Genomic DNA, 21,205 nt, shown 5'->3' with positions numbered 1-21,205 from the left:
ATGACTGGAGATTTGCAAAATTTACCCCCAATCCACAAAGGAGTGTCAAAGGGAGAAACAGGTAATTACAGACCTGTTAGTTTAGCTTCTGTTAGAGGGAAATTAATGGAGGCACTGATTAAAGAAGCATTGTGGGATCATCTAGAGAAGACTTCAGTTAAAGCTCGGACACAGCATGAGTTTATTAAGGGGAAGTCTTGTCTGACCATTAGCATTAGCATTAGTAGAGGCATTTGATGCAAGAAAGCAAGCTTATGCAGCATCAGCCAAAAAATAAAAAAAATAAATAAAATAAATAAATAAATAAAAAATAACCACTTCCACTTTACCTCTGTGTTCGTTTGAAATACCTGTCCAGCTGAGCCTTAAACTTATTTAGGCTATCAACTTCCACGACAAGGGATGGAAGTCTGTTCCACCAACCAACCACTGGCTGGCTAAAGGCAAATTTCCGCACGTCCATCCTACATCTGTCTTTCCTCAATTTGAATTTATGCCGTCTCAGGTGATTATTCTGAGCAAGAGGAAGAATCCCATCAACATTGAGCATGCTCAAACCATTCAAGGCTTTATACACCTCTATCAGATCACCTCGCTGGTGCCTAGTCTCCAGACACTGTAATTTGCAAAACTCAAGCCTTTCTTCGTAAGAGCACCCCTTTGTTCCATTCACTAATCTTGTTGCCCTTCTCTGTACTCGTTCCAGCAGCTCTACATCCTTCTTGAAATGTGGCCTCCAGGCCTGTATACAATACTCTAGGTGTGGTCTGACCATTGCCTTATACAAGGGAATAATCACCTCCTTATCCCTGTTAGAAAAATTCCTATATATCATTGACAATACACCATGAGCTACTCTTGCAGCCCGTCTGCACTGCTCAGAGAACTTCATATCTGCCTGCACAACCACCCCCAGGTCCTTTTCATTATCTACCACTGTCAGTGTAGTATCACAGAGTTGATACATTGCTCTGAGGTTGCTGTTTCCCATATGTAGTACTTCACATTTGTCAATGTTAAACTTCATTTGCCACCTCTCAGCCCATCTGCTTACCTTTCCAGATCCTGTTGCAGCAGCATAGTGTCAGTAGTGTCCTTGACAACCCTGCTAACCTTCGTATCGTCTGCGAACTTTGACATTAAGCTTGATATACCAATTTTTTTTTTTTTTTTTTTTTTTATGTGAACCCCAAACACGAGAGGTATTAGAACCTATAGTACTTAGTACCTAGTACTTAGTACCGTCTAGTGTGGACGCACGTTCTCCGCGCTCCTGGATCTTGTTCACTAATATGTGGTAACAGTGTCTACTAGTTTTTGAAAAGTTTACTCCTTAGTATAACTACTACAGTGGATCTTAGGGTGAGAAACTTTTGATTATTTAACGGGAACTTTGCAGATTATTTGCGTTTTTTATCTATATCCTTTGTTGCCAGACCGTACTGGTCACCATGCGGCTGACAGCAGGGCTATAGAGAGGCACCAATTATACTGTGGTTGCCACGCAAATACCCTGCACTAGACTTGGGAGGAATGTGTAGCACTCCCCTCCGGCGCAGGGATTAGTGAATTATCTACCCCTTCAGCTGTGACCTTGATTGGGGACGGCAATTCCACCTGTGAAACCTTGAACTGTGATAACGTCCAATATCTTCAAACTATGTTAGGGAACAATTTTCGGTGAAATCATGATTTCAGTGACCCCCCCCCCCGCTGCAATAGACTTACCATGGACAGCTTTTACTTTCGTTCCTGCTTGTATAGAGGAAAAACAGACTTTACCATAAGCTTCTGCGGCTGCGAAAACGCTAGAAGAAAGTAGCACAGGTTCTCCAAGGCTGTCTTACGGCTGTGCATCCCCCCCCCTCACGTGACAGTGGGGGATAGCCCAAATCGACATCCTTGCACTATCTGGCTTCAAATTTAGCCACAAACCTGTGGTTGGCACGAAACTTCGTCATTCCTCAACCTCTATCAAACTGTGCAGCAATAATCTGTTATCCGAATATTCCCGATAAACCGATATTTCCAACTAATCTGAGAATATGGATACACCCAGTACAAATCCCACTGAATTGATTTGTTCATCGAGCGCTCAACAAACCACTGATAATACAAAAAGTGATCAACCTGACATTGAAATCACGGATAATTTTGGGGATGTCCGGCTGACACCGGTATCCAAAAAGAAACAGAAAACGGGTAGTTCCCCAATCGGACAGGGAAACCCGCTCGCAAAGTGAGCCTCAAGAGCCCCAGGGATCCCAGGGCCCCATACAAGACAACCGCGAAAAGACGACAAAACAGCAAGAGTCGACTAACATCGACCCAACTCTTCCAGAGGGCACCGTTAATGAGCAGGTATTGGCCCTGCGAGTTGAACTAGAAAATAAACTAAAAGCGTCTTCCAGCCGCATTACCTCAACCCTTCGGGGCGAGATTGTTGGTATCTGGGCAAAGCTTGAAACCATCCTGCGCAACGTTCACCTTGCTTCTGAGAGGAATGAGGCCAAACTCGAGGCATACCTCGAATGTAGGGGCACACAAATGCTACAGCGCGCCCCAACTTTTGCTGATGCGCTGAGGAACACAAAGCCAAATACGAGAACGGACCCGCCACCAAAAAGAAAGACATTACTACCAACACCACACCTGGTAGTTCTCAAGCCGGCCACAGCCAATGCACCAAAAACAAGCGAGGAGATTAAGAAGACTGTAATCGCTTCCCTTACTGATGACCTGAGAAACACTAAAATAAAATCCATTCGAAAGACCCGAAATACTGGCATCATCATAGAAACTGACTCGAAGGACGACGCTGATATGATATTAACAAATGCTAAGATACCTACCCTGGGCCTTCTAGCTGAGTCCCCAAGGAAAAAGGCACCCTCAATAGTAATTTATGACATCGACAAGGGCCTGGACCCCAACAACATACGAGATGAATTGTACAGGCGCAACCTCCAACATGCACTCCCAAAAGAGAACCCAGCTAACCTAATAAAGCCAAAGTACCAAACAAAGTCTAGAAGTGGCACTTCCTTCAACTGGGTTGTAGAACTGGCACCAACAGCCTGGCACATACTGACCCACCACAATCGAGTGTACATAAATTGGGGCTCTCACCACTACAAGGAGCATGTAGCTGTCCCAAAATGCTTCAGATGCTGTCGTTTCGGTCACACGACCCACACGTGCACCCAGACAGAACAGACCTGTGGTCACTGTGCCGATAAAGGCCACAGCTATGAAACCTGCCCGAACAAGGCCAATGAACCAATCTGTGCTAACTGTAAAAGCCAGAAACTACCTCATGCCCACTCACTTCGGGATAATAAATGCCCTGTCTACATCAAGGCCAAGAGCACGCTCCAACAACGAATAAATTATGGGGACACTGCATAAACAGTATAACAGCAACAAGATAAAATTCCTGCAAATAAACGCGCAGCGGGCAAAGGCCGTTGTGGCACAACTCCGACAGAAGGCAGATGAGGAAAACATCGATATTCTCTTAATACAAGAAGCCTACACTCATTCAAACAAAATAAGGGGATACCCTTTGTCCTACAAAATTGTCCAGGCTCCTGGTGTGACACCCTGGGCGGCGATCGCTGTGAGGAATCCTCACTTGACTGTGATGCAGATATCTCATCTCTGTTCTCCAGGGGCCGCCTGCGCCCACATCATCTCCTCTCTGGGCGACTTCTATGCCGTTTCTCTGTACTGCAGGCCGGGAGAGGACATTCTACCTGCAGTCCAGTACCTACAACATGTCTTAACAGAACTGGCGGGTGCAAAAATTGTCATTTGTGCTGACGTAAATTGCCGCTCTGCCCTCTGGCACAGTGAGACCCCAGGGCGTAGAAGTGCTGCAAATGGACAGCGGTTGGAGGAGTTCCTGGCCAATAGTGGTCTGGAAGTCATAAATAGGCCCAACAGCCTGCCGACGTTTTCCAGCTCACTTTGGGAATCTACGATTGACGTGACTCTCTCCACTAGGTCCTTTGCTAGATTTCTGTCGGATTGGACCGTACGGGAGGGCTGGTCCACCTCAGACCATCGGGCCATAACTTTCAACATGTACAGATCGATTACTCAGTCCACAATTATCAGACAGAAGCAACACAGATACGCTTTGAACAAAGCTGACTGGAACCTGTTTAAAGAAACACTCATCAATGGGATATTGCACTTACAAACCGAGAATGTGCAAGTTCAGCATCCAGACTCCCATCAGCGCAAGGTCACGGACATAATTACGAACGCTGCAAACACAGCAATAAAACGGAAAAATCCCATCCCTGGAGCAGTCCCCTGGTGGTCAGGAGAGCTTCAGGCCCTCAGACGTGAAGTAAACCAAAAGAGGCATGCATTCCAACGAGCCAGGCGATCCTGGCCCCCTCCAGAAATTGAATACCTCCGGCAGGAGTACAGAGAAACTCGAAACGCCTACAACGCGATGATCAGGCAGCGTAAAAGACTGTCCTGGGAGCACCTGGTATCAACAGTTGGTAACTCTGACCCCTGGGGTGTTGTGTTCAAGGTAACAACAAACAAACTGCCAAGGGGAAAAGTTATTCGCTCCACAATCACCCCACAAGGCCACATGACCTCCACCTGGCAGCATTCAATTTCAAACATACTTGATTACTCTTTCAAACAGCCACCAGATGACAACTCACCAGAACAACAGCAGCTTTGCCTCGACAATAACAACTATAACTCAACACTCGTGGAAGAGCCTTTCAACGTCGAGGATCTCTCTATGGCCATTGGGAGACTGAGAAATAACAAGTCACCAGGCCTGGACATGCTCGAGCCCGAAATAATTAAAAAAGTTGCTGAATTCGCTCCAGAAACCCTGCTAAACCTCTTCAACCACTGCCTGCTAAAGGGATGGTTCCCAACTGATTGGAAAACTGCGTCCATTCGGCTCATACTCAAAAATCCAACTAAACCGTATGATCGCCCTGACTCGTACAGGCCTATTGCTCTCCTTCCTGTGCTGAGTAAGGTTTTTGAGCAGCTCCTTAGACGGAGACTGGAAAACCATTACAATACTGCACAGCTACCAGCACGAAATCAATTTGGATTCAAACCGGGCATGTCTACGGTCGATGCGCTGGAGGCCATTACAAATGCTGCCAGGAACTGCACCCAGAAGTACCTCCTTGTCATCTCGATCGACTTTGCTGGGGCGTTCGACACCTTATGGTGGCCTAGCGTCCTCGGACGGCTGAGACGCGCTGAGCTCCCAGGAAATCTCTACAACTGCATTGCCAACTATCTCAGTGACAGGAGCATTGTGGTTCAGGCTCCCTTCTCCAGCGTGGAACGTCGTGTCCACCGAGGTTGCCCTCAGGGCTCTGTCCTGGGCCCCCTTTTCTGGAACTCTGTACTCGACGAGCTTCTCAGTACTGACTTAGGCGATGTCCAGACCTTGGCATATGCTGATGATCTCTCCCTGATCCTGCAGGGGACTCCAGGGCTCAGCTTGAAGTATCTGCCAACAGAGCTCTTACCACCCTTCAAGCGTGGGTCCGGAAAAACCATCTGACCATCTCATCCACAAAAACTCAATCCATTCTCCTGAAGGGCTATCTTGATCCGCGGAGGCCGCCTCAAATCAAGATACATGGCACAACCATCAAGCTTGTTACTCAGCTGAAACTCCTTGGCATTATCATCGACAGCAAACTAACATTTCTCCCACATCTCAACTATCTACAAAAGAAAATTAGAAATTACATTGCACTGGTTGCCAGGGTTACCCGCCGAGATTGGGGGCTCAAAAAACGCACTCTAGCCTTACTGTATAAAACCATATTCATACCAGCTATCACCTACGGTTCTGGCATATGGTTCACCAAAGCCTCCACTGTGGTAGGACGAAGAAAGCTGAACATCATTCAACGGCCAATTCTCCTTACGATAACCAGAGCATGTTGCACCTCCAGCACGCACGCCCTACAAGTCCTCGCCGGTGTACTGCTCCTAGACCTTGAGGTGGCCCATGTGGGGATGATGTATCAACTCAGCAGAGGAAAGTCTACCACCTTTATTGATTTTACCACGGATCCTGCTAACACCTATTCCAGCGAAAAAAGCAGACTCCTAACCTACTTACAACAGACCTGGCAAGCCAGATGGTCTGAATCCACCAAAGGGGCCATCACCCGCAAATTTATACCAGACATATGCAAAGTATATCCCAAATCACCATCCTGGTTCTCCCCAGGCCTTCTAACCACGTACCTCCTAACAGGGCATGGTGCCTTTCGCAGCAAACTGAACCTTCTTGGACTTTCCGACAGCCCCCTTTGCACCTGTGGTGCCCAGGAAACCTGGGACCACTTGATGCATGACTGCCTACTATATGATGACCTCAGATCTTCTCTCATCACACAAATTCATTTCATCCTGAGAGATCAGGAGCAACATCTCCTGGAAGACCACCATACCTATACAGCCTTTTCGAACTTTGCTCAGGGTCTCTTCACGAGGCGGAAAACCCTACCACAACCACAGAATCAGACCCAACCAGACAATGAAACGGCCTAAACAGCCATGTGTTAAGACCACTACTTGCTTCAGCACACTGCAATCCCCGTGAAGACTTTCAACCTGCACAATAATTGTGCCTTTACAATGTAGTCTCAACATCACCTTCATCTACCATGACTGCCGCTCCGGCTTCGCCTCCCACCAAGTTGACTCACCACCGAAATGACTCTACTATCTGGACGGGACTTCTTTGTCCCAGGATTGACACTACTCGGATTTGATCCTCTCTGATTGACTCTACCAAATACATCTTCATGCAGCTCACTACTGAAATGACTTCACTACCCGGCCGGGACCTGTCTGTCCCAGGACTGCACTACTCGAATCTTACCTTCTCGGACTGGACTCTGCCAACTATGACTTCACGCAGCATTGCTGCCAATGCCACGTGGCGATCCTGAACCCGTGCTCCCTTGCGCGGCCCTGTTTCTCCCCTGTCCTGGCGGGGAGGAGGTGAAGGTCCCCTTGTCTCCTCCCCGCCACCCCCCTTTCCTTCTGGTGTGGCATGGGCCTGCCTCACTGATTTTGGGGTCATCTACTCTATCGACCCTATACTTCTGTCTCTCACCCCCCAGCCTTTAGTCTCCCCTCCCCCCTCTAGCTTTCCAACTAGCGTTCATCCCATGTCAAAATTATCCTAGCCCTACACCCAAAATTCTTAATTCCACACTGTATAACTTAAAACTCCTTGGCCTGACCCAACCTCTAGCGCACCCCCCATTTTTTTTTTTGGTCCTAGCCACTGAAATCCCAGGAAATTAGGTGGCAGGACCTGCCAGAGTACTTATTTAAAAATACTGGTGTACCTGGCTTGCCTCCACGGGGCTAAGTGTGGGCAACGTTGGGCCTCAGTAGGGGTCCAGCGGCTAAATAGCCAGATGAACAACGGTACACGACACTACATCCAACAATATCCATACACTTTTAAATCTCTGGCCTTTACAGTGTTCTGTAACACGCGACAATGTAGACTACACGGAGATGGGGGTAACCCCTGGTGCCGTTAGACCCTAAACACACTTTACACTTTACACAGTACTTAGTACCATGCTTGGGTTGGAGGTTGAGAAGATGAAAGAAGATATTTGTTGACATTGGGCTTGAACTTCTGTAGATTGTAATTTTCAGGAAATATGTATGAAGGAAGGTTGTTCCAGAAAACGGCAGTTGAATGAATAAATGAGGAAGATGAAAAGTTGGTTCTGTGGGTTTGAAGTTGGACAGTAAATGGATGTTGGCTGGTGGCGCCACGTGTTCGGACTGTTTTGAAAGAGAGAGCATGAATTATAGAAGCCAGTTCAGAAGAACAGTGCCCATGGAAGTATCTGTAGAAGAGGCATGCAGCAGAAACAGTACATCTATGAGAAAGCGAGTGGAGAGACTCTGTTAGAGATGAATCATTAATTAACCTAACTACCCTCTTCTGAATGGAATCAAGAAGCCTGAGAGAGGTTTTGGGGGCACCACCCCAGATGTGGGAACAATATTCCATGGCAGGGCGGATTTGTGATTTATACAGAGTGAGCAGCTGTCTGGAAGAAAAGTAATGCTGAGAGCGAAAGAGAAAACCAAGTTTTTTAGATGCAGAGGAAGCAATATTTGTAATGTGCTTGTGCCAAGAGAGATTAGAAGTCAGGGTAATCCCCAAAAGAGATATATATCATTTTGTCTAGAAATCGGAGTGTCACTAAAGATAAGCATAGGAGCAGAAGAATCCTTTTTGCGAGATATAAGACAAGACTGAGTTTTAGAAGGGTTGAAATCAACTAAGTTATCTTTGCCCCATTGGAGAATTACCTGAAGATCGACATTTAAGGAATTGGTAGCAAATTTTCGAAAACTTGAAGCCAATTGAGCAGGACAAGGTTTCTCAAAATGGAAAGTGGAATGCAATGTGCTATCATCGGCAAAACTATGGAATTCCAGTCAATGGAAGAAGGTCATTAATATACAAGAGGAAAAGAGTGGGGGAAAGAACTGAACCTTGGGGGACACTGGGATTAGTGGAGAAATTAGAAGACAGAGAGCCATCTACCATCACCCTCAGTGAGCGATCAGAGAGATAACTGGATAACCAATTACTAAAAAGAGTTGGCAAACCATAAGATGGATGCTTGTTTAGAAGACCTTTATGCCAAACACGATCGAAAGCCTTTGAGATGTCAAGAGCAACTACTTGTGTTTCACCGAACCTTTCCATTGAATTAGTCCATAAATGGGTAACATAAGCCAGAATATCACCAGTGGATCGACACTGACGGAATCCATACTGCCGATCGTTGTTCAGACGGAAAGTTTCAAGGTACTTTAAGAGTTGACGGTTAATTGATTTTTCCATTACTTTAGAAAGAGTAGAAGTAATAGCAATGGGACGATAATTGGATGGGAGGGATTTGTCACCCTTTTTAGGAACTGGCTGGATATGAGCAAATTTCCAAGCAGAAGAAAAAACACCTTTGGAATAAGAAAGTGAAAAAAGGCAGCAAAGAATAGGAGTAAGTTCAGGAGGACAGGTTTTGAGAACAAGTGGAGAAATACCATCAGGACCTGGAGCTTTCTTAGCATCAAGATTCATCAAAATCCTTCTGATATCCTTTTCACGGAAGACCACAGGCATTGAATGGAGCGTGTTGGGAATGGTGGTAGGTGCTTTATCAAGATCATTAATACATGAGATGGAAGAAAAATGGGATGCTAGCAGGTCAGCTTTATTCTTGGCTGAAGTGACAACAGAACCATCTGATTTGGACAGATGTGGGAGCAGAGATGGGCAAAAGTTGCGGCCAATAGCTTTGGCAAGAGACCAGAATGCTCGGCTACCATTAGGGCAAGAAGCAAGTTTTCTACTCTTAGCCTGTTCAAACTTTAGTTTGGACTGATTAATAACTGCTTTACAATTGTTGCGAGCTTTGGTGTAGGCAGAAAATGAAACTGAAGAATTAGAAATAAGCCAATTACGATATGCAACATTCTTCTCTTGAACAGCCTTAGCACATTTATCGGAAAACCAAGGTTTAGATAAAGGACGAGATTTTAAAGTGGAGTTTGGGATAAAGGATTCCATTCCTGCAAGAATAATTCCACTGACACGATCTGAGCAAACGTTGACATCAGAAGTTTTGAAACAGTAATCCGACCAAGGAAAAGAAGAAAAGAAGTCTCGCAGGTCAACCCATTTTGCATTCTTGTAATGCCAAACAACACGAGGTTGGGAATAGTCATGAGATAAAGGTTCCATTGGAGAAGAGACAATCACCAAGTTGTGATCTGAAGTGCCTAAAGGACCTCTCACTTCGAACGTGTACTTAGAAGGGTTGTTTGTGAGAAAAAGATCAAGTGTATTGGCTGTATGATTAGGATTGTCCGGTATTCTTGTAGTAAATGAATAATCTGTGCAAGGTCATTAGTAATTGCCAAAGACTCAGCATCTCGACCAGCTGGGTCTGTGTGACTAGAAAACGGAAGCCAGCTGGAGTTGTTAACATTAAAATCACCAAGGAAAATTACCTCGCTGTTAGGAAAGTTGGACTGGAGAAAGTTAAGTTGCAAAGAGAGGAAGTCAAAGAGCTCCAAGTGATTAGTGTAGTTGGGAGAATGGTAGACACAACAGATGAATTTGACACAGAGGTAGAGAGATTTTAAGCCAGAGGAGATCAAAGAGAGGAGATTCCAAATTCCACATGTACCACCTTTGAGGCGAAAGGAATCATACAGTGAATAATAATTGGACGTCTGAGATGAGCAGTACTTGAATCAACCGATAACTGAGATTCTGTCAGAAAAAGTACATGGGGTTCGGCAGACTGCAAGTGGAAATGGACATCGTTGAGATTAGAATTGACACCACGTATATTTGTGAAATGAATTAGGTAATGCTTGGGAGGTTTAGATCTTTTTACAGATAAGCTTGCTTATTAGTTTGACAATTCATGGTGTATTCAATAGTAAGAAAAAGTGGGTGGGACATGCTGTTTGAAGTAATGAAATTTTTGGATGTGGCGTACACGTTGTTAGAATATACCCAGATCCTTAACATAACGCGGCCTCGATAATGCTCCCTGCATACACACTACTCGGACTCCCTCCAGTCACTGTCTGGCAGAGTAAAGGTAGCAAGATTATACACTAGCTGATCCAGAAGCCTCCCAGAGAGTTACCAATAGGTTCGGTCCGGTGTACTAACTAGCAGACAGCCTGCGAACACCGTTTTAGAGCTGTACCATCAAAATGTAAGGAATATTGGATCTCGCCACGACATTCATCATAACCTCAAAAGTCATCAATCATACTGCATGATGGAAGAGATAGTGAAGGGTTGACCGGAACATAGCTCTAGAGACTAAACATGGGTTCCACCACTTCAAGCCTCCAATAAACAAAGTGGTGGTATTTCACCGGTTGATGAGAGTCGTCTACCATCTGGTACTTCCAGGTAACATAGAGGGGCCACGTTCCTCCATGTGGTGTGGGCGCCACACCTCGACCCCTGCTTACGTTGGTTCACACTTGGGTGGTCACCCACCATGTACTTGTGCATGGAGGTTATACCCAGGATTACTAACAGTCCCACAATCGTGAAGGTGCAAGCAGAGGATTTGGCTGTCACAGACCGTCCGGACTTCGCCGAAATAGGGTCCACTTGACTTGAGTGTCACCCGAATATCAGTTCCATCAGCGTTTTAGACTCCCAGGTAGCAAGTACAACTTGACTAGCATATCTGAGAGTATGTCTGTGAAAAGCTCAAGGACCATTACAGCTAATGACATGTCTGAAATAAGTATATGACTCCACCTTTACAATTACTGCTCCTTCAATCATTATATCCCTTTCTGTGGCATACTTGTTCATCCTTACTTTTTTTTTAGCATATTCATCTTTAGTCTGAAATCATTACTAACTCTGCATAACTGATTAAGGTTTTCCTCTAATTGTTTGGGATCATGGCTTATGACCACAATGTCATCTGCAAATCGTAAATGACTTAGGTACTCTCCGTCCACGTTGACTCTTTTCTGCGACCAATCTAATCTTCTGAAAGCTTCCTCAACTGCAGCAGTAAACAACTTCAGAGATATTGTGTCTGCTTGTCGAACTCCTTTCTCAATTTTAAATTTGCTACTGTCTTTGTCTAGTCTAATAAAGGAGGTAGCATTCTCATGTATTTTCTTCAAAATCATAATATGTGGGGTATCAATGCCTTGTCTTTCCAGTTCCCGAAACATTGCCTTATGCTGTATAGAATCAAATGCCTTTTCATAATCCACAAATGTCAGGCATAACGGTGTTTTATATTCATTTTCTTTCTCCATTAGCTGTGATATATTATGTGACGGTGATCCATAGTTGAGAATCCTATCCTAAAGCCAACTTGCTCTTTTGGTTGATTCTAATCAAGTATTCTTTCTAATCTGTTAGTAATGACCCTTATGAACAACTTGTAGATGTGGGATAACAAGCTAATTGGTCTATAATTTCCAATTTCTGATTTATCTCCTTTCTTATGCAGCAAACTATGATTGCATTATTCCACTCCTTAGGCGTCATACCTTTTCTAATGCATTTTGTGAAGATTCTTGCCAGTTTTTGTGCCATGGCTCTTCCTCCCAGTTTTAAAAACTCTACAGTAATTTCAGAAACATGAAGAATCAGAAAGCCCTGGGCAAAAATCCCCAGGGCTTTCTGATTCTTCATTTTCTTCGACACATGTTCTACCTCATCAGGAAGAATATTAGGTTGTTGTATGTGTTATTAATATGCGATCCATCTTCCCCACTGCTGGCATCATTCCCTCGTTCCTTGTATAATTCTCTATAGTAGTTGTCTGCTATTTGAATTATGCCTTCTCTGCTATTTATAAGTACACCATTGCTATTCTTCAGTATCATTTATCTTTCTGTATTATGGCTGCTGATTTAAATCCTTTGTTTTCCCTTAATGCTTATTCTGCTTTTCTTATGGCCTCTCTGAGTTTCTTTCTAAGGGCTTTGCATAACTAAGTATACTCAATTTTCTTCTTGTCCGTGCTTTTCTTGCTGCTGCTGCTGTTATTTGGTTTTTAGGAGCATTAGCAACTAAGGTCATATTACTTCCAGGGATATGTGGTGGTTATTCTCTGACCTTTCCATATCCTCCGTATTTGGTCGTCACGGGCTCGAACTCCGGTCTAATCAAGAAGCGTGTGCTACGCACTGCTGCTCCTGCCCACCTGGCTACGGAGGCACCTTTTTCTTGCTGTTCATTTGTCATCTTCCATTAATCATGACAAGTGTTTCTTCTTCCTCTTGGTGCCTCCGTAGCCAGGTGGGAAGGAGCAGCAGTGCATAGCACATGCTTCTTGATTAGACCGGGGTTCGAGCCCGTCTCCACCAAATACGGAGGATGTGGAAAGGTCAGGGAATGACCACTGCATATCCCAGAGCAATATGGCCTTAGTTGCTAATGCTCCTAAAAACCAAACAACAACAACGTGTTTCTTGACTAATTTTTTCTTCTTTGGATTTCTTTTTACCTGTAGGTTTCTTGGGCTTTATTACTTTCAGAAAGTTGTAATATTCCTTGTCGATATCTTGGTCCTGAGCAGTCTGCAGAAGCACAAACTTGTTCTTAAGTTCCAGTATATACTGCTTTTTCTCATTTTTTGTTAGCTCAAAGGCCTTTGTATTATTTACTCGAGTCAGTTTTTTTTCTTTCTTTTCTTACATCTATATTGTGTCCATCATACCATTCTGTGATCACTTCCAATATTTACCTTGTTTAGGACAGGAACATGATTCTCCATACAAAACACCTACCTCTTTATGTGTTTACTGGTCCCCCTGTATTTGTCGGCTTCCTCTTCGAAGCTGCTGTCTTAACCATTGTAGCTAGATCTAATTCCCTTACTTCTCCCACAACTTGTTAGACTGATTAGACATCCATATTTATTCATTCGTAATATCCTTTTATCTGTTTAAATGGCTACTTCCTTTTCATCCCTTCCCACCTATCATAAACTTATCAACATATATTCTGACCCCTTGTTCTTCACGAATTTCCTGAAGTTTTAACAACAATATGTATACAAATTTCATTCTGTACAATATTACTTACCTTTACACTCTTGTTCTCCATTTCTTCTCCCACCCTATCAGTTCTTTTATTATTAACTCTATGTATATATTGAATAGTGTTGGGAATAAGGCAACGGCATCCCTTTTCCTAACTTTTAACTAGAACGTTATTCTTTATCAATCTTCTTTTTTCCACTAACTTACTTTAACATTTAGTATTTCCGTGTATTATACATATTCACTGATCAATGAATTATGACCATCTACCTAATACCATGTTGGGCTACCATTTGCATGGATAACAGTCTCTATTCACCTTGGCATTGACTTCACTAAATGTCCAAAGATATCCTTAGGGATCTGCAGCCACCATGCTGCCTGAAAGACTTTCTGCAGTATCAGAATAGCAGTAGTAAAGGCATATGATGCAAGAAAGCAAGCTTATACATCATCAATCAAAAAAAAAAAAAAAAAAATTCCCATTTCATCCATCCATTCTGCAGTATCAGAATAGCAGTAGTAAAAGCGTATGATGCAAGAAAGCAAGCTTATTCATCATCAGCCAAAAAAAAAAAAAAAAAAATTCCCATTTCTTTCATCCACTCACTCCAAAAATTTGTCCAGTTCTTTGTTGAATTTATTTAAGCTATCAACTACCACAGTGACAGATTAGAGTTTGTTCCAACAATCAACTAGCCACTGGCTAAAGGAAAATTTCCACAAATCTATTCTACAACTGTCTTTCCTCAATTTGAATTTATGCCCTATCAGGTTCGTAATCTGAGCAAGCGGAAGAATCCAGCAGTGTTGAGCCTGCTCAAACCATTCAAGGCCTTGTACACCTCAATCAAATCCCCTTGCAGGTGCCTAGTCTCCAGATGCTGCAACTTACAGAATTTAAGCCTGTCCTGGTAAGAGAACCCCTTTGTTCCTCTCACCAATCTTGTTGCCCTTCTTTGTACTCGTTCTAGCAACTCTACATCCTTTCTAAAATGAGGTGTCCAGACCTGTACACATTACTCAAGGTATGGCCTGATCATTGCCTTCTACAAAGGTATAATCTCCTTGTCTCTGCTATCAAAATTGCTATATATCATTGACAAAACTCCATGACCTGCTCTGACAACTTGCATGCACTGCTCAGGGAATTTCATATCAGACTGCACAATTATCCCCAGGTCTTTTTCATTCTCCACCTACCTGAGTGTAGTACCACACAGTTGGTACGATTTTCTTGGATTACTGCTACCCATATGCAGTTCTTTGCATTTGTCAATATTAAACTTCAGTTGCCACTTCTCAGCCCACCCACCTACCTAACTTGTTGCACTAGCATACTGTCTTTACTGTCATTAACCACCCTACCAACCTTTGTATCATAAGGAAACGTGGACATTAAGCGTGATGTACCTTCATCGATATCATTAATAAATACACATAACAATAATGGACACAGTACCGAATGCTGGAGGATTCACTAATAACATTAGACCACAAAGAGAGGTGTCCATTGATTACTATTCTCTGTCTTCTCAAACTCAACCATCCCTTTGTTCATTGTAGCAATTTTCACATAATGCCATATTCCAATTTCTACAGTAGTCTTCCATGTGCCACAGCATCAAAAGCTTTCCTAAAATCCAAGTATATGATATCAAAATTAATTTTTGCATCCTTTGTGAACATATCATAGTATTCAATCAAATTGGTCTGACAGGACTTCCCCTTAACAAACCTGTGGTGTGTCTGAATCAATCTTCTGGGTCAATATTACTGAATCATTACTGCCGTCTTGTTTAGATGATCCTGCAATGTTTCTTTAACCTTTGACTCCATTATTTTCCCCGGAACAGAAGTTAAACTAATAGATCTGTAAATATTCCGGTCAACCTTTGATCCTCCTTTGCGAATTGGAGATTTGCAGATCTCCAGTCCATGGGGACCTCCGCTGAATCCAAGGTGCTCTCCAAATTATGGTTAATTGTTTGCTTAATTGCTTTGCTGCTTCCCTTAATATAACTGGATAGATCCTATCCACCCCAGGTGCATTTCAACTTCAACAATTTCTCCTTCAAATTGCTGTGTGTTATGGCAAAATCTTTAGTTCCCTGTTAGAGTTTAATAAGCTTCTCTCCTCCACTTCCCTACGGAATTCCTAAAGTGTGAATCTAGATGCAAAATACTATTCAGTTTCTCAGCTATCTGAGCAGGACTCAGATAGCTGAGAAATTTTAACTTCTGAGATATTAACTGGAACTTCTGGGTTGGTCACTTGCACACTAGCAAGACCTTTGTGGATTTATTGGATGATTGTTTTGTACCGTAGCATTTCGAGAGGCAAACAGAGGGAGTAATACTCTTGATCTGATTATCAGCAGTGATTATTCACGCATTAAGAGTTTACAGATAGAGGAACCACTAGGTGGCAGTGATCACAGTGTGCTGTTCTGGGGTTTACTCAAAGATGTATACCATCAGGGGTAAAGAGAGGGGTTTTAACTTTATTGAAGGTGACTATAGTGGTATAACAAATTTTTTATATTCAATACACCGAGACGAACTGATGATGTTACTCACAGCAAATTCTATGTGGGAGCCATTCAAGAAAGCTACAAATCTTTTCATACCAACTAAGAAATACTGTTCAAGTTTTTGGCCCAGATGGATGTCAGATGAACTAATGAGACTCGTGGCATAGACAAAACATGCATGGGATGCATATAAATTTTCAGGCGACACCGAATCCTATGGTACATATAAGCTAGTCCATAATCAAGTCACAAGGGAGGTTAGGCAAGTGAAGAAGATTACGAGAAATCTTTGTCAAAGGATGCAAAGAAACTGCAGAAACCTCTTTAATTATATAAACTCTAAAAGGAAAGGTATGAATAAGATTGGTCTGCTTGATATTGATGTAGGACTGTAGATGATCCTGCTCAGATAGCTTATAAACTGAATAAATATTTTTGCATCTTCATTTACATATGAGGAATTTCATAGGGAAGTGGAGAACAGAAGCTTATTAAACTCTAACAGGGAGCTAAATGATTTTGTAATAACTGAGTATAGTGGAGGAGAAATTGTTGAAGTGAAATATAAGAAATGCACCTGGGGGTGGATGGGATCTATCCATTTTTATTAAAGGAGGCAGCAATGGAAGTAAGCAAACTTTAGCCATAATTTTGAGAGTTTCGTTGGACTCAGGGGAGGTCCCCACGGATTGGAGATGTGCAAATGTATCTCCAATTCACAAAGGAGGATGAAAGGGTGACAGGAGTAATTAGAGACATGTTAGTTTGATTTCTGTTCCAGGAAAAATAATGGAGTCACTGGTTAAAGAAGCATTTCAGGATCATCTAGACAGGACTAAAGTAATAATTCAGACACAGCATGCATTTGTTAAGGGGAGGTCTTTTCTGACCAATTTGATTGGATACTATGATGTGGTTACAAAAATAATTTTGATATCATATACTTGGATTTCAAGAAAGCTTTTGATGCTGTTGTACCTGGAAGACTGTTGTAGAAATTGGTGCATGAAGGGCAAGTTGCTACAGTGGATAAAAGGATGGTTGAGTGGGGGAATACAGAGAGTGGTAATCGGTGGACAGTGCTCTTCTTGGACTAATGTTATTAGTGGAGTCTCCCAGGTTTCATTGTTGGGTCCATTGTTCTTTTCTATATTTATCAATGATATTGATGAAGTTATACCAGGTTTAATGTCCTAGTTTGTAGATGATAAAAAGGTTAGCAGTGTTGTTAATGACAATATGCTATTTCAACAGGATTTAGAAAAGTTTGGCATATGAGCCGAAAAGTGGCAACTGAAGTTTAACATTGACAAATGCAAGATATTGTATGTTGGTAACAATAACTGAAGAGAAACGTACCAACTGTGTGTACTACACTCAGGGAAGTGGAAAGTGAAAAAGACCTGGGGGTAATTATGTAGTCAGATATGAAGTTTTCTGAGCAGTGCAGTCAGACTGCCAGAGTAGGTTCTGAGATCTTGTCAGTGATATACAGGAATTTTGCTAGCAGGGATAAGGAGATGATTATCCCCTTGAGTACTGCATACAGGTCTGCAGTCCTCAGTTTAGGAAGGATGTAGAGTGGGTACAGCGAAGAGCAACAAGGCTTGTGAGGAGAACAAAGGGATGCTCTTACAAAGAAATGCTTTAGTCCTGCAAATTGCAGCATCTGGGGACTAGGCACCCTGTGAGGTGATCTGATTTAGGTGTATATGGCCTTGAGTGGATTGAATAGGCTCAATGGTGATGAGATTCTTCCTCTTGCTCAGATTACAAACCTGAGGGGGCATAAACTGAAATTGAGGAAACACAGTTGTTGAATAGAAGTGCAGAAATTTGCCCATAGCCAGTGGGTAGTTAATTGCTGGAACAAACTTCCATCTGTCATTGTGGAACTTGAGAGCTTCATTAAATTCAAGTTAAAAGTGGATAAACTTTTGGACCAATGGATGGGGTCAAATGGGAAAGTTTTTTTTTTTTTTTTTTTGTCTGATACTTATAAACTTGGTTTCTTGCCTCATACGCCTTTACTAATGGTAATCTCAAATGGGAGGCAGCAGTGATCAGTAATATATGTATACTCAGTGATCATTGAATTGTGACCACCTACCCAATACCATGTTTGACCACTGTATAGGTATTGACCTAGTCAATACACATAGGTATTGACTCCACTGGTCAGCAGAGTCAGTGCCTAAGTGAATAGGGGCACACAAAAATAGAAAATAATGATGGAAGAAAATAAAGATGGCATTAACCAACAATTTTGAATTATTATTTTTCTCTAAATTTTCCTCACAAAGCGAATGGTATATGAGAGACAACTGCTAATTTTTTTTTGAAAACTGCTCTTAAGTGGAGCACTCTAGGCATTCAACTCTTGGGATTGATCAAGAGGCCACAAAAAAAAAAAAAAAAAAAAGAGAAAAAAAAAAAAAGAGATCTAAAGGGCATTTAGTGCTATGAATAGGAGTTTTCTGTATATAAAATAAAGTGTGAGGTATGTATTAAAAAAAGAACGTAAATAATAATTATTGGATAATGCATAGAAAATTTTATTTTAGCACATGCCTGTTTATTGTATCCTTGAATATATGGAACACCCTTCCCAATTTATAAAAATAATCAAGGAATGCATGTAAATCAGAAGGTTTTTGTAAACTGAGAACTTAACATTTGCTTATATAATATGAAATCGAATTTTATAAGTTTTTTTTTTTTTTGGAATTCTCATCTTTGGTGGTAATTCATTTTTAAAATGTTATGAATGCTAATTTGCATATTGAAGCAAGGATCAGAAATATTGTTTGCTATAATTATTTCTTTACTAGAAATAATTATTTAACTAGAAAATATTCTTTACTAGATCAGTTTTTTCAAGATTCTCTGGTTAATGAATGGTAGCAGAACCCTGCTGAATATTATAATAAAAAAAATAAAAAATACATTTAAAATATTTATAGGAATGAAATTGGTAAAGATTAGAGATATTATGAATATACTTTTCATAGTTTTATTTTAGATTTTACTTTTATTCCAAAACAGGACACTTATTAATGGAGATGAAAAGGCTGGGTTTTCTATATTTTGGGCGGATAGTGGACTGGACACTGGGCCTATTCTTTTGCAAAGAGAATGTCCTGTTGATCCAAATGACACAGTGGACACATTATATAGTAAATTTCTTTATCCTGAGGGCATCAAGGCTATGGTAGGTTTGAACAATTTTTTTGAAATATCTTAACTATGTGTATAGGAATAATAAAGGCTAAAATGGAACAGTGGGGAACTACTGAGAAAATTAGCATAAGTACTGGCAAATGATTCAAGAAAAGAAGCTTATGCAGCATGAATGATTCAATAAAAGAAGCATCCGTTTCTTCTAATACTTTGTCGAGTTCTTCCTTGAATTTATTTAACTTCCCAACAATAGGTGAAAGGGGGGTCAAAATGAGGGGTCAATATTTGCCCTCTTATGAGATCTCCATTCTCTTACTTGCCTGGATCTCCTGACTGCAGGAGTTATGCGTGTGATCAAGAGATCACTGTGAGCCCCACAACGTGATGCTTTATAAAGAGCATCACGTTCTTTATAGAGGAATTATTACAGAGTAATAGTTGTTTTAATTGCAGTTATCTTATAATGGTAATGACTCGTTTAAATTCTCAATAAGTAAACATTGTGTACAGTACATATAGCTTTTCCAAATGTCACAGGCCATTTCCATGGATTAGTATGCAATACAGTTTCCTTTGCACATTTATAGGCGAACTGCCTATTAATTTTTATTATTTTTTTATTTTTTATTAAAACGTGAACAGTAGATGTATTTTTAACAACAACTATTTACATTCTATGTACAAAAGCAAAAAAGGAAAGATAAAGAAAACTTTTTAGAATGAAATACAAACGTTTCAACATTTCAATTTCAGGAATTAAGAAAAACAGTTTCTTGGCGTTGGATCATTCTCATATTAAGTGTTACACATTGAAGGTGATGGACTGTTCAGTGATGGTGAAGAGGTGACCACCACTGTTCCATTCGCTGTTAAGATGATCCACAGTTTCTGGTCTTTTGCTGTGGAATTCGAGTAGACGTTTCCTCTGCAACTTCCTCCGTAGGCTCCACTTCAGATGCTGCGCCGATGTGTCGACAGGAGGCACGTCGTCACTGCTTCTTGTGTGCTTCAAATAAAAGTAAATGACGGCCTTGGCCACAATGAATAGGAAGTTGCAGGTGGTGTGTGCTGTCTGCTCAGAGTGAAGTAGGTACTAGTAGTCCTCCGAAGTGTGGGCGTGGTTACAGGCAAGCTTTGCTGCATCCAAAGCGTATTTGACAAGTTCCTTGTTCACAGGGCATGCCAGGTATGTGCCAGTTTACCTGGAGTGGCGCAGAAGAGGCAGTAATTTGAGGAGTGTAACCCGAAGATTTGTAGCTTGACTGGGGTAGGAAGGATGTTGTGCCACAGTCTCCACTGGTCGTCTGCATCCCCGATTTGGAACATTTCGTCCTGTACTGAAGGTTCCACTGAAAGTTTGATGGTGGCTTGTGGAAAGGGATGTAGGGAAAGCTTGGCAGGTGGATGACGGGAAAATCGTGGTTGTATGGCGAGACATGATTAGCTGATAGACTTTTTTTGGAGGGTGCAGGAGATAGAGGTACTGTGTCTTCTGGTAATGTGATGATGAAGGTTGGTGAAGGCGAGGATCCAGTGACATTTCATTTCCAATCCCTTTAGTTGTAGTGATGTCTGGAAGAGCTTGTGTGATCTCTGATTTTAGATGCCTGTGTTGCTGCTTTGCATTTATGGTTTTAATGGGCAAATCTTCTGATCCTTTCCATTTAAGGCTTGGTGTCAGGAGATCGCCTATGGTTCTTATTCCTGCCCAGTTCCACGTAGGAAAGAAGAGAATGTCATCATTTGCAGGGTCTATTATTCTTTTATTGTAGAAGAGTGGTTCTGAAAGTATTCCGGGAAGGGATGTTCTCTCAAGATTTTGGTGAAGGTTTAGCTTTTTCCAGCGGTATAGTGCGTCTTTATAAAACGGCGGT

At 42.0% G+C, this 21,205-nt stretch overlaps 1 protein-coding gene across 3 annotated transcripts in view; it reads left to right on the top strand.

Annotated features, from left to right (window-relative positions):
- LOC150078525 (mitochondrial 10-formyltetrahydrofolate dehydrogenase) overlaps positions 1 to 21,205 on the top strand; it is a 910,691-nt gene that overhangs the window by 92,354 nt on the left and 797,132 nt on the right. For all 3 annotated transcript variants that reach the window (XM_090385282.1, XM_090385283.1, XM_090385284.1), the window contains one exon: positions 19,197 to 19,362. In XM_090385282.1, coding sequence (XP_090241408.1) covers positions 19,197 to 19,362 — 166 coding nt within the window. The remainder of the gene's footprint in view (positions 1 to 19,196; positions 19,363 to 21,205) is intronic.

The sequence above is a fragment of the Mastigoproctus giganteus genome, chromosome 11, assembly GCF_048544385.1.
Source record: "Mastigoproctus giganteus isolate SK-2022 chromosome 11, ASM4854438v1, whole genome shotgun sequence".
Lineage (NCBI taxonomy): Eukaryota > Metazoa > Arthropoda > Arachnida > Uropygi > Thelyphonidae > Mastigoproctus > Mastigoproctus giganteus.
This window is presented reverse-complemented; position numbering and strand designations above follow the sequence as displayed.